Below are 25045 nucleotides of genomic sequence, written 5' to 3'. Positions count from 1 at the left end.
AGCTGGATGGGGACAGCTCTTTATAGTTTCAAAAATAAGCCTTTACCTCCTCCCTTCTGCTTGGATGCCCCACCTGGACAGACATCTCAGCGGTGGACTTGTTTTGTTTTGTTTTGTTTTTAATCATGGTAAACTGATGACCAAAGGGAAGGAAATCAGAATGCATGTTTCTCTTATTTAGCAAAATAAATTCTGGTTTCTCTTAATGTGGTTAAACCTTTGATTCTAATTCCAGTCATTTTCCCAAATATGTACACAAGGTTCTACTCTCATATGACTTAGCTATGGCATTCAGTTACTCTTGGGGATATTGTATCCAGAGCCTTTTACTCCAGGAATTTGATGAGATATGTGAAAAGAAACAGTGGTTGAATTTGAAGATGGTGATGTCATTTCATTTCATGTTTGTGGGGAAGCCATGCTCCTCTTTAAAATTGTCTCTCTTCTCTGTCCATCTTAACACTCTTAAATACTTTCAACTCTTGCTGGGCACTACTCATTTGTGAGTTAGGACATTTTTGTTCTATAGTTCACTCTTCAGTTTTATGAGTATCCTTGTTGCCATATAACATCACAACAAATGCTACAAATTCAGATACTGCTTGGTGGTAATGAATTGAAAATAGAAATCACTGTCTTTTTAACAAACAATGTGAAGCATTATAGATTATTGCCAAATATGTGAAGATTGACTGTCCTTTGTGGTTTCTAAACTGTACTTATTAATGTTTATATTTCTTCCCATTGTGCTTCAAACTCTGTCATGAACGGTGGCTTTGTAATTAAGCTGTCTAAAACACAATGTGCTGAGTTCCCATTTTGCTGAGATGCCTTAATTTTGCAACAGCCTCATTTTCAGATTTTATTGGTTTCTACAGGAATTATAACGTATGATACTGATGATACCATTATTTTGCTTTCAAGATTACAAAATAGCCAAGCAGAGCATGAGGATTTAATAAAACATGGTCATATTAAGTGATGGCTACTCTAGGAAAGGTTGTCTGGGCAAGACCTTTTTAATGCTGTAGTTTTAATGTACTTTTTCCCCCAACACATTGAAGAGGTGAAACATGCCCTAGCCATGGTGAAATGTCTCTGGGTGCTTCTTTAGATATCACTGGCATCTTTTGTGTGCTTCCTTATAGAATTCTCTGTCCTGACAAATGACTGGCTCTCTTACAAAGACTGGGCATTCCGTTTCTCTTCTCAACTTGCTTTTTCTTCTCCTTTCTAGTTCCTACAACAGCAGCAAGCACCCCTGATGCTGTTGACAAGTACCTGGAGACACCTGGTGATGAGAACGAACACGCCCATTTCCAGAAAGCCAAAGAGCGGCTAGAAGCTAAGCACCGGGAGAGGATGTCTCAGGTATAGTGGATTCTCCCATCTTCTGTTGCTTTGTGTAAAGAAAGATCTGGGCTTGCCTATGGCTCAGCTGGATCATTAGACATAAAGTTTAATTTAAATGTTTGCCCTGAGGACACGGATTGTAGGATTTCTCCACACGCCCAGTGTTGTCAAATAAAGGCAAGTACAGGAGGATTTTGAAGCACAGATTAAATTGTGTCTCTCTGTTAAGGAAAAGTACTCTGGGGAGACGGTGAGGTGATAGCTGTTAACTGGTATGTTGTGATAAACTTCTATGTGTATCCCATAGTAGGCTATATACTCTAAGTGTGCATGGTAAGGTTTATTTAAAGAATGGAAAGGTATAACACTATTTACTGTTACCTGCTGAGTACGAGGATCTGCGTTTGGTTCCCAGAACACAAAAGCCAGACCCGGTGGCGTGTGCTTGTAACCCGGTGCTGTGGAGGCAGAGATGAACAGGTCCCTGGGGCTTACTGGCCAGCCAGTCTAGTCAGCTTGGACAGTTCCAGCTCAGTGATATAACCTGTTTCCCAAGAAGCGTGTGGGATGGGAGGAAGAACACCCATAACCTTACACTGTGCCGGCTCCCTTGGACCAAATCCCAGCTAACTCCTTCACCTGCTTTTGTGTCCCAGTCACTACCTACTTGCTCTGTTCAACCTGAACCCAGCACCATCCGTAAGGAAACTCCGCATGCCCTGGAACTACCCGGCTGACCCAAACTTAGTCATTTGTAAGCCTGCTTACCTCATCTTCACTCCTTCCCCTTACATGCCCTCTAAGACTTCACTCTGCCCCCATCAGTGTTCTGCCTGAGGGACCCTGGAGCAGTCCTGGGGTACTGCAGAATCATGACCCACTCGCTATCCTCACCATGGAACTCATCTCCCCAGCTGTTGGCTTCACTGTACTGGAATATCAGGAAAATCCTTATTTTAAACAATGAATGATGTTTCTCAAAAAGCAGGACACGGTTGCTGTGTCTTGAAAGATGACTAGCTCTAATATTCTATTCTGCAGTTATAACATTAAGAAAAAAAAAGTTGTATGGCCACACTAGACCACAGTAATTCGGGCCACGAACTATAATTCACATTTTAACAGTTGCCTGCAAGGAAAACCTAAAAGTGTGTTGAGCTGGGAAGCCAGCTGAATGGAACAGCCATTGACTAAAATCAATCAATCTGAAAATCAGGATCTTTCACATTATTTACTAGAAAGGTCATTTAAGAAGGCATGGGAAGACTCAGCGGGATTTACTATAATTCCCTCCCTTAAACTCAAAATTGATCTCATTTTCTGAAGTTTTCAGAGGCTTCCCTGTGATCCTTAAAAAATAACAGTGCTGTGTATATGAATTGCCCAGAAGTCTGCAGAAAGTGCAATAAACTCAGAGAGCCTGTGTGATGTTTTCAGTGCCTGCCACCGCACCGTGGGCCCAGCCTTGTGTCAATGCCCCCTGCCCCATTCATCTGCTGGCCTGACTTGTCTGCAGCCAGAAGAGGCTCCCCTCATCTGGGGCTCACGTTGTACTTGACCTTGGTTTATTTCAGAAACATCTTCCTGCTCGTCTTTCTATAATTTTTGAATTGAGGCAAGCAGTTGCTCTTACATTTTATTTTATTCTAAAGCTTGGTATAATAATTTATGTATTGGTGTTTTTTATACTCATATCCTCTATTCTACTACATTCTAACTCCTGTTAGTCTGAATAAAATTATATAAAATATATCAACCTTGTATTTCATTCTTAAACACAGCAAATCCTTTTATTTTTTAAATATTTTTAAGACCCATGGAATTTTTTTTCTCTGTATCTGAAGTATATTATGCAATTAAGGAAACTAGTTTCAAGTACACTGTTGGCTTCTTAGATACTATGTAGGAGAAGTGAGAACCCTAGTGAGCATAGCTAGTTAATCCAGGACTTAGTGCATATATTTCTGGGAGATTTTCTCCTTCTCATCACAGATGTGAGATGACTTAGCTGTCAACATCCTAGATCAGAGAATGCTGTCTGGTAGGTTTGTAAGGCTCCCTGGCTTTTATCTTCATAATCTTTGCTTCTGAATTCTGGGACGTTTTTATTTTGAGCCTGTCTGCCTCTCTCTGCGTGACATAGCCTGGACGCTGAAGAGCCATAATTCCTGATGGGATTGATATCTCTCTGCACACAGTGAAAAACTGTTGGACAGAGATACACAGTACAGCCCTGAATATCAGGTCCAGAGGACTTCAAGTTTTCACTTGTGGGACTTTCTAGCATTGTCTTTATTATAAGTTTTAATTAATTTTCGGGTTAGCATGTAAAATAACAGACTTCATCTATTTCTGTTATAGATACAGAGGGTTAGGGAAGATATTTTTATTGATGTTAATAATGAGGACCACAACCTAGCAATCTGAAGATCTTGGCTGCAATGCGGCTAGCATGTGGCAGATATAAATAAACACACACACACACACACACAAAGAAAACCTAAAAGCACTTTTATGACTGTATTAGTTATTTCTTGTTATGGTGAAAACAGCCTGACAAAAGCAACTCAAGAAAGGAGGATTTCTTTCAGCGTAAGAGTCCACAGTGACACGATAATCAGGGTGGGCATCAGGAGCTTGAGGCAGCAGGTCACCTTGCTCGCATCTGCAGAAAGGAAGCAGAGTGCATGCTCCTTTTCTCCTTTTCCTTCAGTCCAGAATCCCCAGTCACAGCAAGGGAGAATGTCCTCACATCAATTAGCCCAATCCAGAAGCATACCCCCACTGTCATTCCTAGGGACTTGTTTCCATGGTGAACCTAAAATCCTGTCAAGTTGACAAGCAAGATTATTCAGCACACTCATTTACGTATTGTATTTAGTTGTTTTAGTGTGCATGTAGAAGGAAGTCCTTCAAAATGAAAATTCACCTTGATGCTGAGGGTTTTGTTTTGTTTTGTTTTTTAATATATTCAGGGGCATCTTAGGGACAGCTACTGGTACTTTCCTGGTAGATAGATGTCCTACTCTGTAATGGCACTTTTGTTGATATAATATTATACAATAAACCAGTAGGCTAGTTGGTCTATCATCATTCCTTGTCCACTTGTCACTCTCATAGCTTTCTCAAACTTGTCTGTAGAGTGAGGGTGGCCGTTACTAATCACAGGGCCTGTTGTGAGGAATCAATTAACTCAGACAGATTTGGTAGAGCACTTAATTGAACAATGTTATCTATTGTGAGTGTACCCCAGTGAAAGCCACTAGTGAAGGAGGAATCTTTCACCCACTGTGTGTCTGTTTGTATTCCTAAAGTGGTGGTGTAAGTCATGGATTTGGTGAGAGTAGAAGATACTGTTAAATTGTTCTGAAAAATCAATATTTGTGTTCATTTATATAGTAATACATATTTTCAAAACATTAGCTAGGTAAATCGTAGTTGTTTCGTGGGTCTGCAGTTTCAAGAGGGCAGTCCAGGTTCTGGATGTCCAGTATGAGATGATACAAGGCGTATACATAATAAATGGAATAGTTTTCACTCCCCATTAAAGCATTTGGTTCCTATCTCAAACTAATTTCGAGATTTCTTGCCTGAGGAATTCTCATAAGAACACAGCTACCCCAAGAGCATTTTCTCCATACAGGAAATTGAAACATTTTTCTTCCCAGGCTTATCTCATCTATAAAGCAAAGAGTGTCTTTAATATCCCCTTTGTCCGCCACTGCCTTTTATTAACTAATAGAAACACACAAGCACAAAGTACAAAGTTTGTACTTTGTCCCTGTATCTTGTTCTCGAAAAATTAACTTAAAAAAAAAAAACAACCCTCGTGCTGATTGGCCATGACTTTGTAGGCTTTGTTCTCTTTGCAATTTCGAAGAATATATAAAAAGTCCACAAGTACATGCCTTGTAAGCAACTGGTTTTTTGCTTATTTCATCTTCCTTCATTAAGCTCACTTCACACTTAAACTCACTTCACAGACAATACACCAAAAAAAGAAAGGGCAGCCACGGGCCATGAGAAACTAACCTGCATTTTCATTCAGCAACACACAGCTATAGACACTCTATTCTGATCAGTGAGTGAGAGTTTCTTGGGGACTTCTAGGTGGACATCAAGCAGGAAAATGTCATGACACATCACACAGCCTGCTTACTCAATTACTGTCTTACCTCTTGCCACATTCAGAAGATTATAATGCACACTTTCTTGGAATTTCCTTGCTGGTAGATTTGGAGTAATCTTTGCTATTCTTGACTCAGGTTACTGAGCAAGAGTCTACTTTTGATTTGTGCTAAGGATGAACCTTAGGACCTCAGACAAGTCTCCTGTCCTTTCTGCATCATTTCTCCTTTGTGGCATTGTATTCCGAGTCTGCACACACACATACCTGAAATACACCATTTGAAATGTTTTGACTTGATGTCATAAAAGATTAAAACCAGTGTGTTTAGTTTATTGATGGCAGACCTTGTTCAGATAGCATACGCCTTTTATGAATAATCAGTATTTACTTACATCAGCTAAAATGACTTTCAGCTATTTCTCAAGGAAAATGAAAAGGTGAACCAACCTTGTTTCAGGAGGATGCAATAAACGTGGACATTTATATTCACCATACTGCGGCATAAATTATTTATATTCTTGTAGGACAAATGTTACTCACATAGGACTAGCCATGTGGTGTGTTTTTAATAGAAGACACTGTATAATATAATCCATCCAGTTAAATCTGTGTTTAAAAGAAGTCTTTTTGTCATCTTTGTAGGTCATGAGAGAATGGGAAGAGGCAGAACGTCAAGCCAAGAACTTGCCCAAAGCCGACAAGAAGGCTGTCATCCAGGTACCACCCAACCCCCATCTCCACACGAGGAAGGACATACCCACCCTCACCCATCAAGGACCTGCAGGCTACCAGCATGCTGGAAGCCCCTGTGTTCATATTTGCATGAACTTGGATCATTCTCACTCCTTGTCTCAGTAATAAGTTGCTTCCTTACATTTCTTCACAAATATTTCAAATTAGAATTAATCGCCCTAAATTTATACTGGTGCTTGAAATCTTCTTTTCATTAATGATACGTCTTTTGAGAGGCTGAAATTCTCAGTTCCTGCAGACCCTTGGAAGATTCAAGTGATATTAGAAATTTAGAACTAAAACCAGTCTGCAAGAGACTATCTCTCCATTAATAATTACGCTAAGAAACAAATATGTTCTGTGTGTTTTTCATGTCAGCATTTCCAGGAAAAAGTGGAATCTCTGGAACAGGAAGCAGCCAACGAGAGACAGCAGCTTGTGGAGACACACATGGCCAGAGTTGAAGCCATGCTCAATGACCGCCGCCGCCTAGCCCTCGAGAATTACATCACCGCTCTGCAGGCAGTGCCTCCAAGGGTAAGTCACATTGAGCTCTTGCTTCAGGTCACAGCATCAGTAGTGGTGTTGAGACCCTGGGGCTGGAGGCCACACGAAAGAAGCTAGCCATAAGCACTTTATTTATAGATGTGATATATGTACAGCGCGTCTTAAAGACACAGGGTCATAGGTCAATGTTGGGCCTCCCTCTCTCTTTCTTTTGGCTATTGCCTTTATATAATTTTCCATGAAGCATTGATATTTTTCTTTAAGCTATCATTTTAATCTTTTTATGGAATAAGAAACTAACACCTCTAACTAATGTAGTCATGATTTCTCATCGTCTTACTCTCTTTGCATATTTACCATGTACCATTTTTCTTCTGCCCAAAGGGCTTCCTTAATGTGTTCAAGTGCATGCAGGATTAGGTTTGGATTCTTTTGGTTAGAATGTGTATAAGCTAGGGGTTTTTTATGCTTGAAAATACCTTAATTTTACTATTGTTTTGGAAGATATTTTGGCTGGGTATAGAATTCTTGGTCCAAGTGATTTTTTCCCCCTACTTTAATGATGATGCTTGTTATTTCCAACAGAGAATGTTCATGGTATATTTTTATTGCCTATTATACAATATAAACTTTATATTGTTGGGTGCTAGATACTTTTGTATAACTATAAATTTATTCAGACTTTGGTTTAAATGTGGCTAGTTTACCTGGAAGCAGTTTGTCCCTCTTGTATTTTATTTTTAGATTTGTTAGGTGGATTGGATCCATTTTCTGCATATAGCTTGTTATTCCCATTTTCTATCAGGATCACTTTGAGTAGTCTGCCATGAATCCTGAGTTTCTAAATGGACTGCCATGAACAAGTAATTCCTGTCTCTGTGGGACTGCAGGCACTGTTACCTCTAATCCTATGGGGTACTTTTTACTCCTAGCCTCAGTTTCTTACACTGGCATGCAGTCAGGAGGATCAAGGGACCTGCTGCAAGTCCCTTGCAGAGCACTTGGTCCTGCAAGCCCAGCCAACTGGGGCTCTAGTGATTCCTTCCTTCATGGAGTCCACTGCCTAGATTCCCTACCTATACAGTCTGGGAAACTCAGGGGTTGTGGAGGCTGACAATTTTAGGACCTCATCTTATGTGTCTGCTCTTTCTCTGTGGTCCATGCTCCTTACCTTGCAGAGACTGCTTCTCTTACTTACTCCATCCATACCTTTTCTCTGCCAGGAGGGTGAAATCTCGATCCTCTTGATAGATCTTGGCCAGAGGTGGAAATCTGTCCATGTTATGTAGCTAAACAACATCCACTTGTGCTGATTTTCCTCATCACTTTGGTTTTTCTTTCTGTATTAAGGAGCTCCTGGAAGTCCTCCAGGTATGCAAGCTGGCACTGACTCTTTTGTACTGATGGCATCACTGTGATCTCAGGGAGTGGGGTGGCTGGTTCAGGGTGACACCATTGGTAGTGGAGAGAGAAAGCTGTGAGTCGGTTGCTCACTGCAGTGTCTTCTCTCTGGACCATACTTCCTCCCTGAACAAAGAGCTTTTGAAAGCATACTACCCATATTAGCATTTCATCTTCTGCTTGCAATCTCTGTCTTTTCCCAAGTGGTACTTGGTAAGATTCTGGTGATATCACTCTGCAGATGACAAGGTCCTTGGTTACTCTTTTTTTTAGAGAACATGCTTTGGAGAGGAGGGTTGTACGAACATTTGCCAAGAGAGCTGCTTGGTGGATTTTGAGACAGAGCCTTCACAGGAAACACACTGTGAAATGATCCTGCTGAAAGTCCAGTCTCTGTAGTAAGATCTTTGCCTAGGGAGGTTAAAGCTAAAAATAGGATGAAAATTGAATGGGATCCTTTCAAAGTCTTTCAGCTGAGACTCGGCATCACAGGAAAGGCCATGGCAGGCAGGGTGTCTGCCAAAGCTCCATGGCTCATCAGCAGGGATCATTTTAGATAGCTCACAGTGGTGCTTACTATGGACCTTTTGATCATGGCGTGTTTTTGATAGCAGTATTTTAAAGTGAATTTGTTTCACTGTCAAAAAAAAAAATCAGATTTGCTGTTGATTGATCTGAAAATGCCTGTTAAATTTCTTAACTCTGAAATGCACACATCTCTCCTTTTTAATAAAAGATAAGGCTAGATACACAGGCCTGAATCTTGGGGCAGAACCTCCTATGTTTAAAGTTACCAATTTTGAGTATTATTTAAAATTTAAAATTTGACTCAGCCTCTGCACTTAGCTCTGTACTTTAAAGAGTGTTGGAAGATTCTAAATCTCTTCTTGATTACTTTTGTGCACCTCTCTTAAAAGACATAGATCAAGAGTTTCCACTAACTCTTGTAATTCGATCTGTGAAGAAACTTTTTTTTTTCTTTTTGGTTGTTGCTTATAACAAGCACAGGGCCAGAATAACATAGAGGTTTTTAGAAATAAGATTTAAGTATAGCATTGACTATCTCAACACAATGGTAAAAATAGAAGGGCTTTATTTTCTTCTATGTTAAAATAGTCTAATCTTACTCTGAATGTTTGCCAAGCTTCCTAGACAGATCTTCCTCAAGACCAGTAGGAAGTATGTGACCATAAGCACATATGCGTCCTAATTTTTAATTCATTCCAATAGGTTGGAAAGTACGGAAGCTTCTACGTGTCTCTGAAACTGTGTTCGTTCCCACGTTCCCCCCAAAGGGGTGCCACGTCGTCACTTCCTTCCATGCAGAAGGTCTCTGAGGACAGCTGTCCACAGCTGCCGTGTTGTGCTCTGTGACCTATTTCTATGCTAACGCTGCTTTTCTTTCATCTATTAAAATGAAATTACAAGTGTCTAGGTATTTAAGAAAAATGTGTAGCACACAATTGAAAGGAGACGTGATTACTCACTTGCAGATTGTAGCCAGAGTCTGACATAGACAGCAGGAGGTTGGTAAGAACTCATGAGAATGTGTGCATGCACACACGTGCGTCTGTGTGCACACACACACACACACACCACTATCTCAAAAACATTTCCAGGGCTCCGTTCTTTTAATTAAATTTAACACACATTTATTTATTTCTTCACTTAAGGTAAACTCCTCAGTTATAACTAGATTCTAAGGAGTCTTTAGTTTTGTTTTATAAGTGGTTTTCATTTAAAAAAAATGAATTCCCAATTGTTTCAAAACAGTGTAGGTGTAGAAAAAAGAGGAGATATAATTAAAAGTAGCATAAATGCATTCAGCCTTGAGTTGTTGGTTCATTAGAGGATGTTAGAAGAAAGAACACAGGATCTCAAATGTGACTGTGCAAAATTAAAACAGATTGTTGTAAATCACCCTGGAAAAAGTCAAGAAATTGTCACAGTTGGCATTTGTTGATTGATGAGACCACTTGGCAAACCTTTTCCGGGGTCTGTGTTGCTTTCAAACATCTTTTGTCTACTAATGCGTCCTCATTCTGTGGGCTCTGCCTTCTGGGTTGTGTTACTAAGCCTGTTTATCCATGAGAGCATCTTTGGTTTGTTTGGCTTGATGAAGACAGGCTTGAAGTTGCAGTAGTCCAGATCAGACCTGGCCTTCCTGTTCTCTGAGATTGGAAGAGGTTAGCTATGCCCCAGCATCTGAACAGCTAACATTTAGCTGAAGGCATGAATCATAGAGTAGGGGAGCAAGTGCTAAATTTCAGTATAAAGTGAAGGTGTTTGACAAAGGTCACTGGTTTGTGTGAAAGGATTGCAAAGAGTCTGTTTTCAACAGTTTCTTATGTTATATAATAAATACCTGTGTTTAATCCCGAAGACAGCCAGTTAATCTGTAACTAGGAACAAGTTACTTAATAAAGGAAGTCTTCCTTACCAGTTTGCAAATTGGGGTTACATTTTCAACCCCTTGCAGTTAACATTTTTTAAGCTTTGATTGGCTATAATTCAAAACCAGAAGGATTCACTTAAGGTAGAGACAAGACCGTGGAGCACAAAGATATCTTCCTCCTGGGGGGAAAGAGAGTTAGTGTGGAACACAAGGAGGCTTTGGGCACTGTCCCAGTTGGGAAGATTTGCTTCTTAGCTAAAGAGGAACCAAGGGGCAATGACTTCCTGGAAAGTAACTCCTTGACCACATGCAATAGTTTTGTTCTAGCAATGTAAACTATGCAAGAAAGCCTGGTTCCACAGAATCTTCCCGTGTAATGCATCTTTATTATCTGAACTAAAAAGGGATTGCAGTATAAGTTTCCCGATTGGTTTTGATCTGTCTTGTTGGTTTATTTTTGTTTGCCTTCGTTTTGCTGGGTTCCCCCCACGCCCCCAGGTTTCTCTTGGAGCATTGAGAATGTGTTTAGAGTGTTGATGACACAATGGAAAAACAAACTCCATTGGGAGCCATCACAAGGATGGAGGTATAACTCTCGAGTGTGTCTTTAAGCCAGCACACAAGTGTTCTATACAAGTTTACATCATATGCTTCATATTTTTGGAAATCTGAGAAATGAAACTGCAAAAATATGTTTTTATAAAAAAAAAAAGGAGAAAGTTACTTTTTTCTGGGGAAACCACTAGGGTGCAATTTAATGTCTCAGGAGAGGGTTTTCTGAGGAAGTCCCTCATGCTCTGCAAGGGTTAGACTCCCTGTGCAGTGAGTCATTTGCTTCGTACTTGGCGGGATTGTATCCAGGCCTTTCAGACACTCTTGGTACTCACTCCCATCAGGAAAGGACTTCAAGCACAAGTGTCTGTTAGGGTAAGAGGCCAGATTTCCAGATCAAACATGAAGCTGTAGAACATGGCAACAGGACTGATGAGTCATGCAATGTGCTGCCCTTGCAAGCGAGTGAATGAAAAGTCATATATTCTTACATGAGTGGCACTGAGTAGCCTGTTCACTGTTAGTGACGTGGATCTTTTATTCCAAGTCCCCGCCATACCAAATTGAGAAATGATATAAAAGAAAAAAAATGGAAAATGTAATACATCTGGAAAGTAGGGAATTTTATTAAATTATCTGAAACAGGGAAAGGTCATGATTTTCTTCTATCTTATAGATATCGAACTGATATCAACATGTTATAAAGACAGTGTATGGTTATCTTTTGGAATTAGTGAAATTGGCCTTGTTAAGAGACCTTTGGATATATCTCAACTGTGCTAGGTATTTTCTGGGATGATTGCCCTTAAAATACCTTCTTAAAGAACCAGGGAATACTGGATAAACACATAGAGTGGGTTTAGAATTGCAGTGTAGTCTGGGAAAGTTGGGAGACCAGTTTTCTCATCTGAGAGATACTCACTTTCATAAATAAGGTTCAAAGACTAGTCTACAAACTGGAAACACTTCTGAAATTATACTTGGCTCTGAGTTACTCGTCAATTTAGTTAACAGTCATTCATTAGCAGCAACGTTGTGCCAGGAACTATGATGGGAGGCAGGAAGGCACCATACTTCTGTTCCTGTTTCACCGTGTGTGTCCTACTTGCAGTGAATTATCATCTTTGCTCTCACTGTGGATGCCATCTAGTCTGTTTCCAGACTCCTTATTTCTCGTCTTTTCAGAAATTAATTTTTAAATGCTGTTTTTTAAAAGGAGTGTTATTGCAAGGTGAAGGAAGTGCAAATTGAAAGGGCCACATCAGCTGCAGAAATAATGCAGTTATAAAGACTCTCCCACAAACAATAGCGATGATAAAAAGGGCTGGATATAATTGGTCCCAGTGGGGCAGATCTGTTTTCTTTACTCTTAACTATGTGCTTTAGGTTCCACCCATTGCCAGTGTAACCAAATTGCACTGTCAATACATAGTAAAACTGTCTAAACTGAAATAAAAATATAAAAGCATATATGTATATGCACACACACACATATAAAAATTTCAAGAGAAAATTTCAAGACTTTGGCTGCTTAAAATTATAAGTAAAAACAAGAAAAATATTAAATTATTTATTAGGAACATATTTGAGCCACTGAATTTTTGCTTGGTCTGTGAAAAATTCCATTTTGAATATGAGTAATGTGGTCAGGCTAGCATTCATTAACAACAATTACTTTAAGAGAATTTGCTTCTGTGTTCTATATACAGACACAGTAGAGCTACCATTTTTTTTTCTACCATTCCTGCATGGATATTTCTTCTTTTTAATTAAAATTTACCAAATTCATCTTTGTCCTGGCATAATCAAATAAAGTTCCCCGGACAACAATGATTGCTTGTTATTCTAAGATTAATTATATAGCTCTAGAAATAACTAACGCCGCCTTGGAGAATTGTGGCTGAAAGCTGTAAAGACGGTTGTCCATTTCATTTCATTTTTTGAAGGAAATGAGCATGAATCATATATGCTAAAGAAGAGCTGTTTTCTTTGCACACAAATGAAAATATAATAATGTGGAGAGAGTTGATTGTTTTTCTCCTTTATCTAAACACACCGTCATCTCTGAAGCCTGGAGACAGACTGTTTTAGGTGGTTTGTCTGCCTGCTCTCCAACACAGGAATTAATTTTCACTTTTAAAATTTCTAAATATGATTCTTGCAATTGCAAGGTCAGAGCAACCAAGCAGAACCCTGCAGTTAGGGGCATCCTAAGGTCTTCAGGATTATTACATGTCCCCAGGCATTGCTCATGAGAGTCTCTGGATGAGATCAGAGCTCATTCTGGTCCCCCGGGGCTCATGGTACATTCAGGGGCAGGGCTTGGGGGTCCTTGCTGCTCAGAGATCCTGGCTGCCTAGCGTGCTGCTGCTCTGTATCAGGCTCTGGGGATTTTCATGGAAAGTTAGGAATATCTTTCAGAAGCACACAAAGAAATAGCAGTGTTAAGTGAGATAAGCACTGGAAAACATGTGAACATATTCGCTCTTTAATTATCAGACTTAACAGAAGATAAGAATAAATTCAGAAAGAAAAGCCATGAATATCACAAAAGCCTAACTTGTAACTAATACCTTGAATCAATTTCCAGTAATCTTCTAATGAGATTGACAGAGGACATTTCTATTTCTCCTTCCTGCTTCAGGCCTTTAGCGTGGTATAACCTCCTTCCAAGAGCCTAGGACCAAAAATGAGATTCAGTAATCTAAATCTACATCTTCTCAACTATTATAAAGAACTGCAGCCAGTGTGCACTTATTATCTCTCCCTAGCCGTGGTTTCATTTTTCCACAACTTTAGATACTTGCATCCATCACTGTCTGAAAATGTTAAATGGAAGATTTCAGGTATAAGCTATAAATCTTAAAAAGCTTTTGTTTCACTGTATTGTTACTGTTTTATTAGATAGCATTGGGATTTACTTAGTAATTTGTAAATCAACCTTCTTCTTAGGCATGTATTTACAATACCAAACTCAGTCTATGTCAGATCTGTACCTGACCCTGAGAGCAAAGAACTAGAAACTCAGATGAGAACTTCCAGAACACAGTCTTTTACCAGTTACAGCTTTGTCAAACCACCCTGCAGCTTGATAGAAACCTAGCATGTCAGATTCAGGGCTAGTTTACACAGTGGCCATGATACAGAGCCATGGAGGCAGACGGCTCTTATCCAAACACTGAGTGGCTTTGACACGTGGACCAGTGTGGCCCCTATATCATTTCAGCCCACTTGATCCTTCCTCATGCCTTGTTTCCGAGGTAGAAAAAAGTCTCACTGTGTCTAGTCTGGGATGAAGATTTGATGAGGTTCTGCGCGCAGACAAAGCACATCTCTCCAGCTAGCCGGACAGCTAGCTCGGTTGATTAGAATGTGCTGCTAATTGTAAGTGTGTCAAACAATGTCTTCCACAGAAAATCAACAAATGTTAAAGCATTGATGAGTAAGGGAAAGAAGATGGGGCTGGGAGGAGTTGGAGGTGAGAATCAAGCAAAGACACAATATCTTGAGTCCTCATTGATGAACCAAGCATTAGTCAACTAACAAAAAAACCTTTTAACCCTCAAATTCTTTCTCCCTTCTATCTCACTCTCCAGTCCCTCCCTCTGAAAGACATTGCCTCCTGAATTGTGAAGATGTAAAAACTGAGCTTTTAATGTTCATTTTTTAATAAATGTTACATTAACAAAGGGAGTATATGCCATTTATCTTGAGAGTAGAAGATAGGAATATGCAGGTATTCAGTATAGAAAATGACCTTCCCCTATTCTCCAAAGGATACTTTAGCTTAATACAGAAGACCAAGGCCAGTCTGAAGCATCTGGAACAGTCCCTTTTTGGCGACAATTCTTTCAAGACAAAATGCCTTAGAGAATCATTTTTAGGTGGCTAGCCCCTGGGGAATAGATGAATAAAAAAAACTGTGATAAAAGCAAGTCTTATATTAGAAATTGAAGTATTTTTTTTCTTGTCTGAATTCATAAAAGAAAAAAGTGCACTTACTTCATAAGAATCTTTACCAGAGACAGAAATGAAATCGACAATGTAAAGTTCATTAAGAGTCATCATTAAGAGATACACCGAAGATAAATGCAGTTAGTGTGACCCTTCTGTCTTCAACCTTGAAAGTGTACACGACTCAACAAGAAGCCAGCAGAGTCAAGGTTATAGAATGCCTTGGTTGTACAACCATGGAGATAAAACAGCTCTGACTCAGGAGTAATCAGCCTTTAATTTATTATTTGTAAAGATTTTTTTAGTTGGTATAAATATCTCTCATTTTGAATATATGCCTTATAGGTTTAGCTTATAGGTTTAGTTATCGGTCTTAGTATATCCAAAATACAAAAGCACACACTCTGTCTCATAAATTCAGCTGCATGCCACTGTACAAAGGAGAGTTGTGATGACATGCTACTCAGACCTGTGTTTAAAGTAGGGTGTCCCTCAACCAAAGAATGGATAAAGAAACTGTGGTACATTTACACAATGGAGTACTACTCAGCCAGTAAAAACAAGGAAATCATGACATTTGCAGGCAAATGGAAGAAACTAGAAAAAATCATCCTGGGTGAGCTAATGCAGACCCAGAAAGACACACCTGATATATATTTACTGGTAGATTTTAGTCACCTAATACAGGATAGACATAAAACAACGCACAGACCCCAAGAAGATATATCTGATGGAAATCTTAGGCTTTTCGTGGGCCCAATAATTAGGGGAGTGGGAGATACCTGTGACACAGGCTATGTTGCCTGCTTTTTGGTCACTTCTCCCTGGTGGGACTTCCCTACAAGGCCACAACAGAGGAAGAGGAACTCAGTCCTCATGTGAATAGATGAACTTGGGTGTCTGGGTATGGGGGGGCCTATTCTGAAGAAAAGGGTAAAGGGTATGCAGGAGGGAGGGTGGAACTGGTTGGAGAAGAAGGAGAATCTTATGACCGAGATATAAACCTAATCAATTAATTAAAAAAAAAGATAGAGAAAAAAGAGCTAGGGTGTCAGTCTGCCCTGGGATTGTGGTGACACAGATTTCTCCTAGAATAAAGAAGTCAAGCAGATGAGGGCAGTTTGTTTGCTTGTGTGTGCGGTTTTGTTCATTTTCTAATACACCATGAACTCTAGCAGGCATGCTTCGAGTTCAAGCACAAGCTCTGAGTCAGGCACCGTGGCTGTCACGTGGAGGAGGTGATCTAACATGAGTAGTGCAGTACACTAAAGGCAGCAGCTGGGTTTCACGCAGCTCCTCATCATAGCAGAGAGAAAGGGCACCAAATCCACCCGGAATTGTCAGGAGAATGCCCCAAAGTTAAGAGGATCAGAGAGACACTGAATATACAGTATAGCAAGAAGACCAACAGAGCAAATAACTAGGGCCCAAAGGGGCTTGGGGAGACTGAAGTACCAACCAAGGACCATGCATGGGCTGGACATAAGCCCCCAGCTACACAGATGTAACAGATGGGCAGCTCAGGCTTCATTTGGGTACCCTAGTAAAGGGAGCAGGGGCTCTCTCTGACATGCACTCTGTTGCCTGCTTTCTGATCACACACACCCCACCACTACCTGTGGGGCTGCCTTACCAGGCAACAAGAAAAGAGGATGCAGACAGTTCTGATGCCATTTGATGAGCTGGGATGCCACTTGATGAGCTGGAGTCCATAGGGAAAGAGGGTGGGAAGGTGGGAACAGGAAGAGAGAATGGAGAGGACTAAGATCAGGATGTAAAGTGAATAAATTAATTAATTAATTAAAGCAACATTGTAATCCACCTTCCCATTTACCACACATATATATTATCACATACACACATACATATATACACACATGCATACATACATATACACTTAAATAGCACATATAGTTTCTGGTAATAAATTCTATACCATCACATTTTCAATGTGTCCAAGACACATTATTTAATAACTGTGTTTGTCTAAACATTTCCAAGTCCATTTCTGACATGAACTTTCAGAGCTGTGGGATGTTTTGTTTTGTCTTAATGAAGAATGTATCTTCGCAAATCATAATGAAATCATAAGGATATCAATAGCAGTAGAAATGCTGGAGACAAAAGAAAAATTAAATCCTTTAAAAAATGTTTTCCTGTAAAACTGGAATAAAATGAAGTAGAACCAATTAGAATAAAAAAAACAAAACAAAACAAAACAGAAGCACTTAAGAAGAAACTTAATTGTTGCTGAGAGTATTAGAATCTGATGGCTTCAAAAGAACTTAATTAAATTTCAAAGTAAAATAAGTTCAGTTTAATGATGTCCTTTGTACTGGGAAAAGATAATGTTCCATAGAGCTTATCATGTATTTTTTGCCCTACAGTTGAGTAGTAGTTGAATTGCTTATTATTTTCTTATTTTGATTATTGTACCACTGTATGTTACTAATGAAGGGATTATTTGTGAAGCGTTAATTCTGGTCTTGGGGCTGTGCACATACACGGTAATGTAATCTCGTGAACACCCTGTGAATATTTCAGTGGGCAAATAGAAGGATCTTACTAAAAGCTGGGAAAGCCAGCTTTTATTTTCTTCTACAGCAGAAAATACCTACTTAGAAAGAAAGTGCTGTTTTAGGACAGTGTCGGAAACACTGGAAAAGCCATGTAGTTTATTGAAAGGAAGAATGGTCTCAGTACCTGTTAATGAAGAAGCAAGAGAATTAGCCACAAGCTCACTTTCAGGGTACACATCACACAACTCCTGGACTAAATGCCAGTGGACGATGGAATATTTTGTGCAAGCTTAAGACTCTTCTGCTTCCCCCACAGCCTCATCATGTGTTCAACATGCTGAAGAAGTACGTCCGTGCGGAGCAGAAAGACAGACAGCATACCCTAAAGCATTTTGAACATGTGCGCATGGTGGACCCCAAGAAAGCTGCTCAGATCCGGTCTCAGGTAAGCTCTGGCATGAGAATCATCTGCAGCTTGCACAGTCCATGGTTGTTGCTTCTTCCGTTGATGGGAAGAGGTTTGGCTACCTCCGGAGCACCTATGGTAGGGCTGTTGTGCCTCTGTGGAAAGAATTCTTTAAAAAGCTGTTTCTCACCAGGCTTAGTGGAATTCAGCTGTACTCTAGACTTAACACGTGGAGGACTGTGGGCTATGTGAGGGAGATGCTGTCTCAAGGACTGGGGAGCAAAGAGATGCCTCTGCAGTTAAGAATGCTTGCTATTCTTGCTGAGGACTTGAATTGAGGGCACAGCCCTCACATTTCACCACCATCTAGAACTCTCATGTAGGGGATCTGATGCCATCTCCTAGCTTCCATTGGTTCCTGCACATTTATGAATGCACACAAACACACACACACACACACACACACACATATATATCCATAAATAAAAATAAATCTTTTACAAAAGGTAGAGCATTTTAATAATGTGTGCCTTGGCGTTTTCTAAGTCTACAGCAGCAGAGACTTTTAAAACTAGTTATTAATCACTTAAAGCTAGCCCCTAAGCTAGTCATTAATCATTTAAAGCTTGCCAACAAGACTGGGAAGTGGCTTAGTTGAGATAGTGGGACCAGATGCCATAGGTTATGGCAGCCCACGAGTAATTCTAGCACTCAGAAAAGCTTAGATGGGATCTCTGGAACAAGCTGGTTAGCTAGGATAGCAGTCTTAGTGAGCTCTCGTTCCAACTGAGAGACCCTGCCTCAGTGAACACAGTGCAGAACAGTAGAGGAAGAATCTCAATGTTGACCCCCAGCCACTATGCACATACATGCACATTTGCACATGTTCAGCTAAACACATGTAAAAAAATCATACACATACATATGTACATATGTACAGAAATAAATAAAAATTCAGAATAAAGCCACCAAAATGGAAGAAAGGATAACATGATAAACAGAAAGCTGTATAATCTACTCGGCCAAATTCTGCCAGATGACAGACTCCATTGTAAGTGCAATGTTTAGGTTTAATGGAATCTAAATGAGGCTTTGTAACGTTTTCTGCTTTCTCATTCCCAGAGGTTGAAAAACCAAGGCCTACCCTCAAAAATCTAAGATTTTATATTTCCTTGACTAGAATAAAGCCAAAAGCATTCGTATTCTTCACAAAATATCCAATCAAATTAAAATCTTTCTATGTATTAGAAAACTTGCAGAGCTATTTATGTGGGGAAATAGCATATTTAGAAAGCATGGATGTTAGGAGTCTGGTGATGGATATGGCCTTGGAAATAGAATGTGGCAAGCATGCAGTCTGCTGGTGAGTTAGAGAATAAAAGGATGCAGACAAAGAAGAAAAAGCCCCTTCAGTTTCATGTCCCAGCCATGCTGGTCAGCTTTATCAGGGTGTGTGTGTGTGTGTGTGTGTGTGTGTGTGTGTGTGTGTGTGTGTGTGTTGGGGGGGTGTCACTGTTTCCCTAGCGGAGATTGTTTACCGAGAGTTGTCACATTCTAACAGGTTATGACACACCTTCGTGTGATCTATGAGCGCATGAACCAGTCTCTGTCCCTGCTCTACAATGTCCCTGCCGTGGCTGAGGAGATTCAAGATGAAGTTGGTGAGTGAGCTGTCTTGAGAACTGTACATGAGATAGGCCTTCCCCCAGGACAAATGAGGGTTGAGAGTCTCCTGTGTCCAGTCACCCATGCCCGTGTGCCTACAAGTTGAACAACACATTTTGAGGGTTGGGGGGTTCACATGTATGTGAGTGAGTGTGAAAATGCTTTAGCGTGCACATGGGAACCATGGGAAGGCATCAGGGTGTTCTGCTTGACCGTTCTCATTCATTCCCTTGAGACAGAGTCTCTTACTGGACCTAGAGCTTGGATGATGGCCAGAAAGCCCAGTGATTTTCCTGTCTCTGGCCCTTCACCGTGCTAAGATTACAGGGGCACATGTTTTTTTCATAGATGCTGAGGATTTAAGCTCGGGTCCTCTTGCCTACACAGCAGGCACTGTCACCCACTATGCCATTAACTTGTAGTTCCTGTGAGTCTGAAAATGTAACCAGTATAGAGAAGATCTTGAAGCAATGAACCACTTATTATTGAGTCACATGTCAACAGTTATATTGTAATTTATCCTATCTTGTAGGTAGATATTTACTGTGCTTTACTACTTCATAATTAAGGACAGTAGAGATTTTAGTCTGTTCTGTATATTGACTGTTCACATTTTTTTTCATTTTTCACTCTATTGGGTTTCTTGTGACTGCATTTTTCAATTATAATTGGAAGACAGAAATCAGTAACAAGCTTTCTATATAAGAAGCTGAGAACTTATTATATAGGTGGACACAGGAATTCACACCTGTAGTTGTGGCACTTGGGAGGCTGAAACGGGAATTGCTTCGGCCAGCTGGTGATGTATAGTGAGTTCAAGGCCAGTCTAGGATACACAGTGAAACCTGTCTCCAGAAAAAGATAAAATAAAATATACATAAATGAAGGAAATTTTCTAAAGGGACTAAATAAGTAAATAAATAAAAGACTCATGATCTTACTGACTTGAAGTTAAAGTGTCTAGATGTATGTATTAAATTAGTTTAGGCCTCTTGTCTTGTGTGACTGATATTAAGGTAGCATTAACAGTATCATCAAACTATAACACTATAAGCCATTATAAAGGGGGAGAATGGCCTACTAAACTTAAACCCACTAATTATGGTTGGCACTTTCTGATTTCTAATTTGTTCCTAATGAAACTTCTAATTTGGCAATACACTACTCTAAACATTACCCACGAGTGAGTCAGACAGATGGTGATTCAAATCCCTATGTGTTGCAAAATGCCCAAGAATGGGGCAGCCCAGGAAACTTAAAATCCCAAAGACAGACAGAGAGAGAGAGAGAGAGAGAGAGAGAGAGAGAATGAGAATTGCTTTCTTTCTTTCTTTCTTTCTTTCTTTCTTTCTTTCTTTCTCTGTTTCTTTCTTTCTTTTATTTCAATAAAGTAAGGTTAAAGCTGCCATGAGGACAGGTCAGAAACATATCATTTGAAAACTAGGGCTGACCATGGCAGTTCAGTGTCCAAGTAGGTTCCATAGTAATAGGATCAGGGACTGTCTCTGATTGGCCTGCTCCTTGATCACCTCTCTGAGTGGGGAGTAGCCTTATCAGGCCACAGAGGAAGATACTGCAGCCACTCCTGATGAGACCTGATAGATTAGGATCAGAGGGAAGCCGGGGGAAGACCTCCCTTATCAGAGGACTGGGGGAGGGGCATAGGGAGGGTGAGATTGGGAGAGGGGGTTCGGGGGGGGGGGGGATACAAAGTGAATAAACTGTAGGTAATAAAAATTTTTAAAAAAAGACACACCTTTGCTCTTCACCCAGTCCCACCCTGTACTCCCGGGACAAGCAATGAAAGCTAAGAGAGAGGACACTGCACTGGTGAGGTTATTACTATCTTTGTGCTTTCAGGTGTTGAAGATAAGCCTTTGGATGGTTGTTGGAAAGGGTAATAAAGACATTTTTCAATGTAAAAAAAAAAAAAAAAAAACTAGGGCTGAGGGAATGGGTTGCCAGGTAAAGTGCTAGCTTCACATGTAGAAGACCTGAATTAGGTCTCCAGCACGAACATTTAAAAAAAGAAAAGAAAAGAAATGCCAGGCATGATGACATGTGCCTGTAACCCTAGCAGTGGGGACAATAAAAGGTGTACCCCAGGGACTTGGTGGCCAGCACAAGTGCCCCATCTCAAACAGTAAGGAGAAGCCATTGAAGAAGGAATCCCAGTGTCAACCTCTCAGCCTTCACACACTCACAAACACACACACACGAGAACTTCCTGTCATTCTAAATATACTGGGCACCCCATACTTACAGAAAAATTTTCTTAAGATCTTTCATTTGGAATCCTGGATGCTTCCACTTTAAAGTATTTAAGGTTTACCACAGGAAACGCACTTGCTGTAATGAGCACAGGTCCATTATAGGCCTGTGTGCCCTTTAAGCTACTGTTGCAAAAGGTCAAGGCCAAAGTTCTTCAGGGAGAATGGTTTTCCTTAGTAGGCTTCCGAGGTCTCTTTTTATTTGGAGGACGGTTCCGCAAACAGACAAATGAAAAATCAACAAAACCTGCACTCAAACAGGATGCAGAAAAGCCCCAAACTGGCTCTGCACCCTATTTACCAAATCCCTTATATATTAGTCTCTTTACATTTGCTCATATTTAAAGTGTTCATAAGAAAACCGCAAATTTTTCTCATCCAGTGTGAAAAAGAGCCTCACAGGATTCTTCTGCTATGCACATTACAGAATGTTCAGTGGTCTACGGGTTTCATTCCCCATTTCCCTAAATCATCAAACTTTAGATTTAGATGGGTTCAGTACAGATAAGGAAAAAGCTAAACTTCAAGGCCACTGGGGAAAGGGTGAGACGGGAAAGTATACCTACACATGCTTTTGCCTTTTGCATAAAAGTTAGCACCGTTGAGACCCTTGACTAGAAGACTCTTAAAATAGCCTTTATGGTCTGGAGAAAATGCAGCATTTCATGACATAGCATTGGCGAGAGCTTTTGGGGTAAAAAAGGTTTTAGGCTGAGAAACTGCCAGTGTCTGCGTTTCTTTAGTGACACGGGTGTTTCTCTATCAGTAAATTATGCTTCCCAACCTTAAATCTCTATTATGGGCCAAAGTGAGTGAGAAGTAGCCCACATTACAAAGAAGTTATACTGTGTGGGTGTACTGTGTGGGTGGAGGTGGGAATTGGAATTACACCTGTAGGAAAGAATAAATAAACAAACAAACCATATTGACTAGAGGACAGGAATCATGTTGCCAAAGAATTCTGGCCCTGATCATGTTACCCCATTGTGCTTCCCTGAGGCAGCCCATCTGTTTATGCTACAGCTAGCTCTGGTAAATCCCAGACCCACAGTTCTAGAAACTACGTGTGCGTATGGCCTTCCATCACTTAGCATCTCTTGTGCCTTAGAGACTCTAGACCAGTCATTCTTAACCTTCCTAATGCTGCAACTCTAATATAGTTCCTTATGTCGTGGTGTCCCCCAGCCATAAAATTATTCCATTGCGCCTTCATAACTGTAATTTTGCTACTGTTATGAATTGTGATGTAAATATCTGACATGCAGGATAGCTGATATGCAACCTCCAAAGTGGCCATGACCCACCCACGGGTTGAGAACCAGCTACTCTGGACTCTAGAACCACACATCTGTCCGTGTTCTGCTTTCATGGTCTCACTGAGCTTCTGGCTGGGTATCTGAGCCTTTGTCTCACATTGGCCCCCCTCACCCAAATCCTTCCTCTTCTGGGTGGCCTGAGAACCACATGTCCTTTCTTGCTTGGAAAGTCCCATCCCTTGTGATCCAGCTGAAGCCTCAGCACTTCTGTAAACTCTTACCAATTACCATGGGAGGGGAAACAGGAAGCAATGGAATGGTGAACAAATTCATGTCTGCCAGTGATATCAGTGCTCTAAGTATCTTCTAAAAGTTCACCCTTGAAGAACTGGACCATCACATATAGAAGTAACAGGAGGTTTAGGGAAGGAGTCTGGACCTACAGATATTCTACACTCCTTCCAAGAGCCAGTCCCTTGGGCACTGAGTGTGCCTACTTTCATCAACGCTTCCTTGTATTTTACACAAAGGCAGCATATGAGCTAATATCAACTGTGACAAATTCTCTGGCAGTACCCTGGCTTATAATTGAAGAAACTGAACCCTAGAGAGGCTACTTAGGATAATGAAGGGATAAAAATGGAACTGATGCCAGGGTCTGCCTGAAATCTACATCTGTGTTCTCTCTGCCACCCATTCTCTCACACAATAGTTTTCTTCTATTTAACCTGAGAGGATATAATCTAGTTTATGATAAATTGAGCACCTGCTCAATTTATATTGAACTATTTATATTTATAATAAACTAGGTCCTGTGAGCACTACTGTCATTCCATGGTCTTTGACTCAGGATCTAACAGAGAATCTGGTATGCTTTGGAGGTTTCCATTACTGTGGTTATAAGAATGAAGCAAGTCATCATGCTTCAAGGTAGATGCCCCTTAAATTATGAGACGGTTTCTTCATCTTCTTCCTTCCTTAGCCCCTCAAATAACTATTGCACTAAATAACTCCTTTTCTTCTGGCAGAGTGTTCCCTAAAGCTGTTGTGACTGATTAAGCCAACAGAATTATGTTGTTGGCAGTGGTAGGAAAATAGAGAACAAACCAGACTTCCCAGAACCCTTCTCAGTGTTGTATAAGGTGGTTCTGTGTTGCAGTCTTGACTGTGTCACGTGGTCATCTGTCACAACGTTTGGTTGGTTGATTAATCTCATACATCCCATTTGACTCCGCTAAGAATTTCCCAAACTGCTGTTAGTTCTTTTTATAAAAGGTGGACCTTTTACTGCCTGTGATTTTTAATTTGGCTTAAGTTATTATTTGCATGTCCCAAGGCACACATACTATTTAAGAGCTTCCTTTTAAAATGTTTTGCATATAAATTATGACACTTTCTTGGTAAGAAAATTTTAATACAAGTTTATAGAGGTGAGTCATTTCCTAATTTCTTCTCCAAAATGTTTAGAAATTTGTTTGTTCTTTTTTATATTATTCAGTGATGATTGAATCGTAAGAGAATATGGCTGGTCATCGTCATTTAACCTGCAGATGGGCAGAAGCCCTTCACCCTCCCTCTGCTCTTGACTTTGCCAACTGGCCCATTTTAAGCAATTAGATGTTTTTGTCCCTTGTAATTCCCCTTAAGTCCATGCTAAATTGGTTCTGCTCCAAACTTTGTGTTGGAGTTTAGTGATGTTTTTGTTATTTTTCTTCAAGATTCTTCAGATTGTAGCTACCGCGAGGCTGTAAAACCATAGCAGCACTCAGGTCTGCGATGGCTCTGTTCACCCAGTGCTGTAATGACCAAGTTCTGAGTTAGGCAGAAGGAAGCAGAGAGGAAGGCAGCTCTAATTGTTTCGTGCATGTTGTTTTTTGTCCTTTTTGCATTCAAAATTAATAAAAAT

At 40.3% G+C, this 25045-nt stretch overlaps 1 protein-coding gene across 4 annotated transcripts in view; it reads left to right on the top strand.

The window, feature by feature from the left end:
- App (amyloid beta precursor protein) overlaps nt 1-25045 on the top strand; it is a 226599-nt gene that overhangs the window by 155426 nt on the left and 46128 nt on the right. For all 4 annotated transcript variants that reach the window (XM_021658341.2, XM_021658340.2, XM_021658343.2 and 1 more), the window contains 5 exons: nt 1238-1371; nt 6125-6199; nt 6593-6751; nt 17859-17987; nt 19510-19609. In XM_021658341.2, coding sequence (XP_021514016.1) covers nt 1238-1371; nt 6125-6199; nt 6593-6751; nt 17859-17987; nt 19510-19609 — 597 coding nt within the window. The remainder of the gene's footprint in view (nt 1-1237; nt 1372-6124; nt 6200-6592; nt 6752-17858; nt 17988-19509; nt 19610-25045) is intronic.

Source organism: Meriones unguiculatus, chromosome 17, assembly GCF_030254825.1.
Source record: "Meriones unguiculatus strain TT.TT164.6M chromosome 17, Bangor_MerUng_6.1, whole genome shotgun sequence".
Taxonomy (NCBI): Eukaryota; Metazoa; Chordata; class Mammalia; order Rodentia; family Muridae; genus Meriones; species Meriones unguiculatus.
This window is presented reverse-complemented; position numbering and strand designations above follow the sequence as displayed.